Genomic DNA, 12,192 nt, shown 5'->3' with positions numbered 1-12,192 from the left:
TTCCCTTTTACAAATGGATATTTAAAAAAAAAAGAAAACATTACAGACAATTCATCACTACCACCAAATTAGCTTACTCACAATGCAGATTATACAGACCAGTATGCCAACTACAGTTGACCCTGGAACATTGCAGGGGTTAGGGGTGTCAACCTTCCACACAGTTGAAAATCTACATATAACTTTTGACTCCCCCCAAAGCTTAACTATTAATAGCCTCCTGTTGACTGGAGGAAGTCTTACTGAAAATATAAACAGTCAATTAACACCTATTTTGTATGTTATATGTATTATTACAATAAATAAGTTAGAGAAAAGGAAATGTTATTAAGAAAATCATAAGAAAGAGGAAATGCACTTATAGTATTTATTGAAAAAAATACACACATAAGTTGACCCACACAGTTCAAACCTCTGTTGTTCAAGGGTCAACTGTATATGCCCTTCCCTGCTGGAACTTGTGTCTATCTATCTCCTGCTTCATACTCTAGCTGATTGGCCTATGAACCACTTATCAGGGCAGGTATTGTTTTCATTCACTTATCCATCCATCCATCCATCCATCCATCCATCCATCCATCCATCCATCCATTTAAAAGGCATTTGTTGAATGCATTTGCTAGGAGACTTTTATTATTATTTTTATCCTAATATCCACATGAGGCACATAATCTTACTTCTGTTTTATAGATGAGAAACTCAAATAATTTAATTAACTTGCTAGACCAAGTGTGTAAATGCCAGGGCTTATGTCCATTCTCCTACTTCATACAGGACAGAAGAAGGCAGTAGATGATTAATGGCAGTGTTTTACATTTTGTGTTAATATGATCCTCCACTGGCTTAAAACATAGAAAGTCACCATTTCTTCCAGGGCTGTCAGTTCAGTGGAGGAAATGAGTACATCTGTTCACTTGTCAAATTTGCTCTTTTCAAGAAAACGTAAAGTTACACAAATATTTGCCATTCCATTAACTTATGTAATCTAGAGCCTAATGAACACAAAATGAATTTTTGCTTTTTGGGCTATTTGTCTTGCCATTAGCTAAAACATTATGACAAATTTCATCTGTAACATAAACAAACCTGAGCTATTTTTAAAGTCCAGAAAATGTGAAGTTAATGCTGAGCCTCAGTGGAAGACTAATTTTTACAACTGTCTCCCTCTTTGCATCAGGCCTCTTCTCTGTTTGGTTTACGTTTCGAAATCATGAAATGAACGTACCGTTCTGACCTCTAGCCATCTGTTGGCAGCTGAGAGAAATAAGTAGGCAATGTTGTTTGTGTCTGTCAATTCCAGCATACGTTGCTTAAATCTGGTTTCATGCCTACAGAAAACAAAAATATGTTAGCCACACAATGAGAGAAATAATAAAAAACAGTCACACTTACTACTGCACTATTTACTCAACAGAATGACAAACTTATGGGATGAAATGACTGGTAAATGACTCCTACTTCAAAATAAAGGCCAGCGGTACTCTTCGTAGAAAAGGTATGTCCAGTGTTTCCTTCACTTCTCAGACCTTTGCTATGAAAAGCAATCTTTCTGATGACAAAGTATTATTAATGATCATTTCTTAAATTTACACATAATTATTGTAGCCATAGAAACAAGGTATGACCTATGTTGCAAGGGCCTTACACAAACCAGAATACGTTGTACAGAAATGCAAAATACCCTACTTCGTTTTATGGCATTTATTTTACTTTTTCAGATGGCGCAGTTAGAGTTGGGTGGGAGGTGCTTGATAAGAACCAAGGAAGACAGGAAACTATGCGTTTGTAGGAAATATATATTCTTTTTGTCTGATATTTCTGGAAACCAAAAAAGAAAACTGGGGTGACATGAAATAGAAGATAGGGGTCCTTTGAGATGGCTGATATCCTTAAAAGAATTATGCAAGTAAAATATGATATCTTGTACCTCAAAGTTCTAAACTACTTGTAAGGATGGTCATTACGTGAAAGGAACCCTTAGTCTATAGCATTAGGTTGGTGCAAAAGTAACTGCAGTTTTTGCAAATGTTTTTAACCTTTTAAACTATAATCACTTTTGCACCAACCTAATACGTACAGGGTTATACGACACATACAGTTTAGAGATATTAATGCCTGACCAAATTAAGGTCATTCTTGGTGAACAACATAATCTGATCAAATTTTGTGTAACCTGTGTTATAAAGGAAACTTCTAACAAAAACCTTATCCATTTGAGGACATGAGCTACTCTTATAGTAACTCAGGCTACCTGGTGATAAATCTTTTCTAAATCACAAAAATAGTCCTTTTCATTTTTTAGCTATTCTCCCTGAATAACAGAAACAATGGAAAGCTTGAGAATATAATCAAAATAACTGTTTGAAGGTTGTAGGAAATGCCAAATCAAAATGTGGTTTCGAACTCTGGAGCCATGGCTGGTCTCACACAGACCTGTCTACGTGTCATGTTTGTAAGGAATAGCCAAATTTCCTCTGGCAGCCCAGCACTGATTCCTGTCTGATAAAAGACGGTCCCAAGTCCCCCAAAATGTTCAAATCAATTTATAAAACTTTATACTAAACCATCTCTATGTCAAAGAATGAAGAAGTCTGGGTGGGGTGTTCACTTGGCCCGTGAAACCATCCATACAGGCCAGTATAAAGCAGATACTTGATATCTGTCCAATCGATCTGATCACTCCAATATGCCCAACCCGATAAATCAGATAGCTGAGTCAGACAGTAACATCTGATCTAAAATAATCAAAGGAGTCAGCAATCAGAGCCAAATAATGACCTCACTTTGAGTTATGTTGCCTTGACCCGAATGCATGGCACAGGAGGACCTGTGCTCAACGACGACACACTGGGACAAGTCTGAGAAGTCCTAGGAATGTGCCTACCCTTGTGATGACTCTTTTAGAGATAAATGCAGTGAATACTTAAAAGATAGGATGGTTCACAGGGTCATAGGATTTACTGAGATAGTGGATACGAACTGTAAAGAGATACATCGACGTAAGGGCCATTCTTTCTCTACTTGCAATGTTAGGCAGATATTCATTCAGTTCTTCAGAACATGTAGGTGGCACCAACTCTAAGTGAGACATTAGAATATACATATGAACAGTACATAACATCTGCCCTTGAGAAGCCCACTGTTTGTGAAGGAGGTAAACAAGGTATTAACAAGTAAGGATGGTACAACACAGAAGATGGTAATAATGGCCCTATGTACAAAATGCTACAGAAACATAAAGGAAGGGGATGATTTATACTGACCAGAGGATCTCGATGGCAGGGGATGGGGTGGAGGGAAGTGAGAAAAGAATAATTAAGCAAGGTTTCACAAGAGGACTTGGAGGACTGTCCGAGTGAGGTTTTAAGGGATGAGCTAAATTTTTCAGGTGAACAAGGGAGGACAAAGCATTGGAAGTAGGGGAAACAACAAGAGCAAAGACACAGAAACGAGAAAACTCAAAATGTTCATCGGCTCAAGATAGGGTCCTCTCCCTAGAAGAACTGTGGTAGTGGAGAGACTGGAGGTGGTGCCAGTTGGACCAAAGCCAGTGGCTACATTTGAGATGAACATCAAACACTTCATTCTGACAAAGTGTTTTGTCTGGGACTCTTCTTACTCTTCCTTTAGTTTTAGGATATTGTTTCAGATACACTCTTACAGAGTTTGTAAATGGAGTTGGCAACCATCTGAAACAGCAATGAGAGGGGAGGGGTGGAAATGCAGTGAACATTCTTTCTGTGTGTTTCTATTTGGCAAGAAACCTTCTGTTTTCCTAATGGAAACTTTGACACACTCAGTCTGTATCTTTTTATCCACATCCAGCTCATCTTCTGAGCATTCTTAGACCTTTATTCTGTCAGACGAAAAATAATAGGAAAGGTCACTGAAATCTCAGTCTAATTTAACTGTGATACTTTCATGGTAAACTACTTGAGGGAGTTGACTGCCGCATGTGAGTACACCACGAACTCTGAATGCAGGGGAGGAAAAGCAGCCTAATCAGTAAATACTAACGTTCCAAAAGAGCTAAAGACTCTGGGGACTCGGGGTAGCCTGAAAGAAAGGAAGAAGTGGATGGAAAAAAATACGTTTGATTCTCCACTACAAGTACCAAATGTAATGATTCTAGAATTTTACTCATGGTTGCAGAATCATCCACACATTTTAAAATTTCCTCTAGTTTAAAAATGCTGATTGTTGTGGTATTTAATATTTACTTTTAAAATGAACCCTGGAAGATCTAAATCTGACTGAGCAGGACTCAGGTACTTTTACATAAAAGTTGGGTTGTCTTTTGTCTCTTTTGATTATAATTCAAGCCTTGAAGGTTAACACCAGAATTTTCCTGAGGTAAAATTAGAAATAGTCATGCTAAATTCTGCTCATGTGTTTATTGAAGGCAGCAAATGAAAAATCTAACCCTTGACTCTTGGTCAAGTTCCTCTTTCATTCTACACCATCTGAATTTTCTCCAAGATGCTTTACCTGGTTCTAGTCCTCATTACTGTCAGAAAATAACCTCACCTTGTTCTTCAGGGAGAAAATACAGGCTGCTATATGTTGAACCCATCAACTTCCTGCTGATCCACCTACCAGCTGGCCTGAATCCACGGCTTGCCCCCCACCTACCATGTTATCCTATCCATTTTCTTTGTGGCATTTGTCTCAGGTGGAAATGAAGGGCCATGTCTTTGTAGTCTTTATACAGACACAGCAAGAGGAGTGCCTCGCATGTGTTCAATACTTAACTAGACTCACTTGAAAAGATTTGTTTGGTGAAAAACGTAAACTTTAATGTGGTATACTTATGCTGGTGACTATTAAATATAAATTTTGTCTTAATATCTACATTCAATATCAATCAATAGTTTAGTCACAGCTAATAAAAGACATTGCACACTGTGATGGGAAAACATACCACTGCAGAACACATGAATGCTTCGTGATGAAACCTATCTAGATTGATGTAGAAATTCTGGGATACATGTTATGGATGGTTGTATCTTTATATTATATTTTTTGACTCAATTATGTATACAATAATATAAATATTTCTTAGGTTATAAAAATCCCTGATTAAAATCAATACACATTTGCATTTGGGGTTAAAGAAAGATATAATACTTTAATTAAGATGTGAATTTTCTAGATTAAATGAAATATTCAGTGATGTAAACTTCTTTTCTGATTTACTTGAACAGGGATAACAGGACCAAGTAATTTTTTTGAGTGTTAAAAAAATTCTTTGAGTGTTAAAAAATTTTTTTGAGTATTAAAATTTTTTTATCAAAAGCTTGGGATATTATTCTGTTTACCAACATTAAAAGAGTATTAAAATTTTTTTATCAAAAGCTTGGGATATTATTCTGTTTACCAACATTAAAATAAAACTGATTAAGTCCTAAAATAACTCTGGAATAATAATATTTTTTGTTATTAATACATTTTTAACTTGTTTTTTGGGGTGCCTCTTTGCTAGTCACTGTGGTTCATGCATTATATGCATTATATCAATTAGTTCAATGACCCTAAAAGCCAAAATCGATTTTGCCATTTCACAGGTGAGGAAAATGAGTCTAGGGAATTTAAAAGTCTGGTCTAAATCACACAGCTAGTATCTTTCCAGTGTGGTGCTTCATTCTTTCTTTATTCTTGTTAAAATGTCAGGTGATTAAACTCTAACACTGCTCATTTATTGCCTAATTTCCTTACTTCTAATTTAGAACACTGCCACAGACACAGTGTGTATCCAAAAAAATGGTAGCGATTATGATTATTTGTAGATAAATATTTGTTGATAATATAATTGCGTAATCAACAAAATGAAAACATGTTTACTCACCTAAATGCCCGGATAGTGGTGAGTCCTTCAGCTGTTTCTGAGAAGTGGCAAAGCAGAGGGAGCTGGGTACTATCATCAAGCTCCTGGAGGTCCCTAGAATACAGAGAAGCGTAAAAATAAACTTCAAATGCCTTCAGGCTCAAAGACCACCATGTTCGTTCTAAATTAAGGTTATTATTTGTCATTGTAACTATATTCCTCTCGCACCCAATTAACAAAAACTTCAACAACTTACAGTCTAAAGAGGAATAGAAAGATGGCACATAATGAATATAGGTCCAGGCTGAATGTAATGTGTTGTACAAAAATACCAGCTTTGTATAACAGCTAAAGTAAACTGTTATGACGACACAAAAAAATGGGCAATAATTCATGTGTAGGAGATGGGTAATATACTCGTATATATTTTTTGAGCATGTGGAATTTAGGCCAAACCTTAAACATAAGGCGGGCTTCAACCAAACAGACAAGAAGTAGTGCATTCCAGCTAAGGGAACACACAAGAGCAAGCACAGAAGACTAAAGAATCTGGCAAGTTCCATCTAGCTGGTTCCCAGAATCCTTTGGGGGTGTAGAAGGGAAAAGGCTACATAAAGGAGAGGTGGGACTCAATTGTAGAGGATCCTGGGTTAGCGGGGAAAAAATCACTGAAGACTAGAAATAAAATGATCAGAGCTGTGCTTAAGCAACATTACTTGTGAGACAGCGTAAAGGATGAAAGAATGAATGAGTGGGTTAGGATAGTCTATATAAGAGACATTTTTAAAGTTCTGAATTAGTGTGATGCTGGTGAGATTTAAAATAAGGGGAGGACTATAAGACAGTTTACTAGACATAGCTTTCTAAACCACTACAATAAAATAGTTGTGAAGGTGAATAAGAGAGAAGAGTCAAATATGGCTTGCACACTTGGAAAATGACAGGGCTATTTACCAGGGTGGGGGACCTAGAATAAAGGTATTTGGAGAAAAAGATAGTAAGTTTGGCTTTGGCAGTAATGAGATTGTATCCTTGACTTCATGGAACTTCTAGTCACAGGTCCTCCAAGGAATTTTTACCAGGGGTGACAAAAAAATGTATACACATTTTAAGAGATGTTATCTATGTATTACTTTTCGAAGTTGAATTGAATTATGTGGCAATGTGTAGTATGACGTTCGCTCAAAAGATGGCCTGAATCAAATGAATGCTAGCGTCATTCATTTCATTACAATTTTAATACAGTTTTTTTTTTCCTTTCTTAAAAATGTTTAATGAATGTTTGGTGGACCAATGCCTGAATCTCTCCCTTTTCATAAAGATGCATACTCCTGACAACTTTTCTTAAAACCACATAGGCTAGCATTTCTAGAAGATCGGCTTAGAGTTATACCACAGTTTTCAAAACACTACTTTTTTTTTCTTTCTTTCTTTCCTTTTTTTTTTCTTTTCAGTCTTATTTTCTGCCTTTCTATAGGTCTTTGAGGTGGAGGGAATTAGAGTAGCAACACTGACATTCGCTTCAAATGAACTGATTCCACTGTTCCATATAATCTTCAACAATCAATTTAGGACATTCTGGGCTTCCTGTGTAGTCTCACAAACAAATGCAAAGTCTTTTTTGAATTTTTAAAATGGATTTGGTTATTTCAGAAACTGCAGATGAGGGGAAGGGATGAGAGAGCAGAGGAGAATGAATATGAAGCAATGTGACTAGTCTGCTATTTTTAAACAAAACTAAGTGGCTATTTGTAACTTTGACACAAGCAACAGGTGGTCACTACATTGAGGTTTGTAGTGAAGGATAAAAATTAGGGAGGAGATACCTTTGTTTATAGAACTGTATTTTGCGAAACCAAAAAGGTGAGGGTACAGCTTGATCTTGTATTCTTGTAAGTAGGAAAACACTTACGTACAGAGCTAACTACACATTGATTTCAGATATTCAAAATATCGTGGCATTTCCTGTAGCACATCACCCTGTTTGAATGTTCTTTGGTGTTTATAAAATAGTCAGTTCATTTGCTTGAGCTTTCCAAAATGGCTGTGTCCTTCAGAGCCTCAACATCTAGAAGAGCTGTTTTTTAATCTGTGAGATTTCAAATAAGACTGGCTTATAATCTATTAGCAATGTTAATTCTTCAAAAATGGTCATTCCTTTCTGTATTTTAGTTGCTTATTACCAGTGATAACAGGTTAACCATACTTACAATGAACAGAATTCATAATTCAAAATAATGGACTAGGACCATTTGCCTACACTTTGCACTCAATTTGTATTGCTAAAAGGCAAAAATAGGCCCAAATAAGTATGTGATTGAATGAAATAAGACATGATTGTTTAATTTAGTGGTGAGAAGGCAAGGGTAGATTTGGAAACAGCCAGCAGAAATGAAGTAATTAAACATTTTTGTCCCTTTAGCAAGCATCATCAACAATAACACCAAAAAAATTGAAAGAATGAATGTGATAGCTACTCTCTCCCTTTTGGTCCAAGTTTGCTATAAGAAAAGGGGATGAGGTTGGGGAAGAAAAAGCACTCAGATTTAATATAGATCCCTAACATTTGAAGGGCCCTACCTAATTCATAGCCGTGACGGAGAAACAACTATACTTTTTAAATTAAGAAATGTTGTATGATGTATTCAGAGGCTCCCAACTATAATCTTGCTTTTTCTTGTTACCTTCCCTGAGTTTTCTTCATCTTCCCTGCACTCAAGTCCTATAAAATATTTTTAGTTTATTGAATAAACTCAATATCTGTCTTCCTATTCCAGTACTTAATTCACATGTGAGAGTTACTTTATATATGTTTTATCTTTCCAAGAGTCTGTTTCTTGACAACAAATTCTTATCACGTTGATGTCATGCTTATTTCTTTATCTGCCACATGGCATATCAAATTATTTGCAACACAGTAAATGCTTATTAGTGTTTGTTGAAATAATGTGATTATTGTAATGATTTAACATTTACTGAACAATTTATAGCAGGGCTTCAAAGTTAAACTGGAAATTTCAAAATGACTGGCTTCATTTAAATGTTCAACATCTCAGCAAATGACAAATACTATATTAATAGAAGAATTTAAAATTCATGGCTATCTTTTAGTGATTTGGCTGGATACTCAATTGCATGTTTAATGTTCCAATCTGAAAATTTCCAGTCTCTTAAATTTACAACACTCTCTTCAGACAGTCAAGATTATCTGCTTTCATAGTCACCGTTCTGATTTATCTTTTTAACGTGTTTTTTTTTATTTCTAGTGTGTTTTTTTCTTTTTTGAGGATGTATTTTAAGCATTTAAAAATATTTTACCTTGTTTTCTTCCACATGTTGAATATAATGATATTAAATAACTTATCCTTTGGTACTGTATTTAATTTCATAAATTTTCTGTTAATGTCATGTTCAGAGCTAGGACCATGGAATGAAAACTTTGGCACAGTCTGTGGACTCACAACTCAATAGGTCAATCCATGTGTTACTATATGTCCAGGGAGGGCTATGCAAGGCTCGGACAACCAATTACAAGAACATTTATAATAGATCTCCAAATGAAACATAATATCAGGATAGGTTTCATCATGTTAAAAATAGGTTGCATTTCCAAATTCCATACCTTATCTTGAAAAACACTACAGCGAATCTGGATCACAGTAAATCAAGTGTATAGGCTTTTAAAAATAAATAGAACAATGTTTTACTTACTTAGAGGCCACTCGGAAGTACTTCTGGATAAAATAAAAGGCAACTCCAAGAGGCACAAGAGCGACCAGGAACACAGGCGTGGCATAAGAAATCATGCCTATGGCAGACAGGCAGAGCAGTGTTGAGCGAGTGAGAGATTCCAAAGTCGGAGGGATGTGCTATCAAGAAGGTAGTTTGAAAGGAAAGTGTTTTAACTCGAATAAAACATTGGTTACGATGCAACAAAATACTTTTTTTATATTAGTGTTAAGTTATATAGTTACACAAGTCATCTATAAACCTTTTTATTGTAAGCAATTCTTCAGTCCTTCCACTTCATTCACTTCCTGTAGGTTAGTATATTTATCCATCTGTCTACTGATCTACTTATCATCAGTTATCTACCTACCTACCTATTTATCTTAAGGATTTTATATAAATGGCACTATGCTATAAATCTTATTTGTCCATGTGCTTGTTTTATTTTACTGAACAAGACAGATTATAAATTTTCCCATGCCACTACATACAAATCTTTTTCTTTTTAATGGCTGCACAGTATTAAACATATTTAGCTATTCCTCTACTGTAAGACATTTAAATTAATTTTCTCTAATTGCTTGCTCAGATCTTTCGCATGTTTTTGATTGGATTATTTATCTTCCTTAATGATTTTTAGTTTCTCCTTATATATTGTGGATGTTTATCCTCTTTCTTTACATATGTTGCTAGTTTTTCTCCCAGCTAACCTAGTATATTTTAAATTTGTCATTGATGCTTTTACACAAATGGAGGTTTAAAATTTTATGCAGTCATTTCTGTTGGTGTTTTCCATGATTGTTTCTGAGTTTTGTGTTTTACTTAAAAAAAACTTTCTAACCACAAAATTCCAGAACTAATCTCCTATAATTTACTTTATAGTTTTATGTTTTTATATGGCCATCTTTATTCCATATATATTTGCTTTGTATTTTATAGATAGCTAGTTAGCCCACCATCCTTTATTGAAAAAAATAATCCTTTTCTTATTGATTCAAGGTACACATTTATCCTATATTAAATCTCTATATATGCTGGTGTTTTTTTCATTCTCCAGTTTGTTCTTTTCATCTACTTGTTTTCTATAATCACCAGAGTGTTTTAATTTTATAGTATTGTGTAGGTGTCTGATAGGGAAATTCTCTCTGTAGATACAGGATTTTTATGATTTCCAGGACTGTTGGATCTCTTCACATTAGGTTTATTTCTATTTTTATAGTTTTTGTTGTTACAAGCGGAATTTATTTTTCACTTAATTTTTTAATTGCTGTAGAGAAAGTTATTACTTTTATATCATATGTCTTATGCAGAACTATTGACTTCACTGAACTAATTGATACTTTATTGTACTAATTGTTTTGAAATCTCTAGGTGGCAATCATATCATCTTCTAAATAAGGACTGTTTTCTCTCTCCTTTTTCAATATGTATTCCTTTTGAAGTGTTTTAGATGCATCAGTGCTATAAAAACATCAAAACTTTTCGGCATACGTTTTAGTCAGCTGCATGCATCAAGCACTCTTTTTCTAAATTGAGGGTAATTTAGGTGGTCCTAAGGCCACTCTAGAAAATCAGAAAAGGCAAGACTGGATTCAATGGATTCCTTTCTCTCTCATCGTAAGGGGTCTGTTCTCAGAGTGATTCGATTTCAGAGCCTGAGGTCTTTAATTTCAGGACAAACTTCTAGAGGCCTAAAGATCTAAGACTAAAATGGGCATCCTTTGAATATTCCTAAAATATCACACCATCTAGTTTTTCTCATTCAAGAGCCAATTGAATAAAAGTAAAGGACATTTAAGCTTGGCATTCGTCCTTTACTCTGGGAGACACTTTGGATAAATGTTAAAGTTTTAAAAACTTTACTGTGCATAAAGGTACAACACTGAACAAAATCATTCCTTTTTCTTAAAAAAATTAAATGTTAGTTTATTCTTTGCTATTACTCTTTATTCATGTTAAGTCTCTAAGTATTCACTTCTACATGCATAAATTATTTTGAATTAAGGTTTTACTTAAAGATTTTATTCTAGAAATCATTTAGGCATATAATATTATTAAGAATGCAAACAGGCTTTCATTTAAGTTTTAGAAATCCTCTATTGTTAACAGGAATCATGGTTTACCTCAAAACATTATTTAGCTTAACTAGGAAATTTATTTTTGAACTTGGAAGTAACTTAGGCACTTACCTGGTCAATGATATTTGTATCAGCTGAAAAGCGGTTAAGGATCAGTCCCAGGGGTGTGGTATCAAAGAATCTAGGCAATAAACAGATTGGAATGTATGATAACTCTAAACTATCTGTAACCTGAGCAGTATTAATGGATATCTTGGACTCATGAAAATAAGAAGGACCCTATTCATTTGCTCAAGGACTTAATAAATTCTTTAAAAGTTCACATTTCGCTTCAATTTAAAAGTGTATGTTTTTATGATTTTGTGTGTGGGAGTAAGAGATAACTATTTTTTTGTTTTTTTTGTTTTTACCTTATTGGTCCAAGAATTATCTTATTGAGGAGGTTGTGGTGAAGATTTTTTGCAGCTGTGAGGCCCATCCATTCTACAGTGAGGGATGTAACAAGGCAGAGGAAAATACCTGCTCCACAAAGTATGCTAAATCCAGCCACATAGTAGGTCT

At 34.9% G+C, this 12,192-nt stretch overlaps 1 protein-coding gene across 8 annotated transcripts in view; it reads right to left on the bottom strand.

Moving 5' to 3' along the window:
• Positions 1–12,192, bottom strand: part of ABCC9 (ATP binding cassette subfamily C member 9) — a 106,616-nt gene that overhangs the window by 26,325 nt on the left and 68,099 nt on the right. For all 8 annotated transcript variants that reach the window (XM_074325936.1, XM_019738052.2, XM_019738062.2 and 5 more), the window contains 5 exons: positions 12,042–12,190; positions 11,743–11,812; positions 9,536–9,693; positions 5,846–5,938; positions 1,226–1,328 (listed from right to left, as the gene is read on the bottom strand). In XM_074325936.1, coding sequence (XP_074182037.1) covers positions 1,226–1,328; positions 5,846–5,938; positions 9,536–9,693; positions 11,743–11,812; positions 12,042–12,190 — 573 coding nt within the window. The remainder of the gene's footprint in view (positions 1–1,225; positions 1,329–5,845; positions 5,939–9,535; positions 9,694–11,742; positions 11,813–12,041; positions 12,191–12,192) is intronic.

Source organism: Rhinolophus sinicus, linkage group LG02, assembly GCF_036562045.2.
Source record: "Rhinolophus sinicus isolate RSC01 linkage group LG02, ASM3656204v1, whole genome shotgun sequence".
Taxonomy (NCBI): Eukaryota; Metazoa; Chordata; class Mammalia; order Chiroptera; family Rhinolophidae; genus Rhinolophus; species Rhinolophus sinicus.
This window is presented reverse-complemented; position numbering and strand designations above follow the sequence as displayed.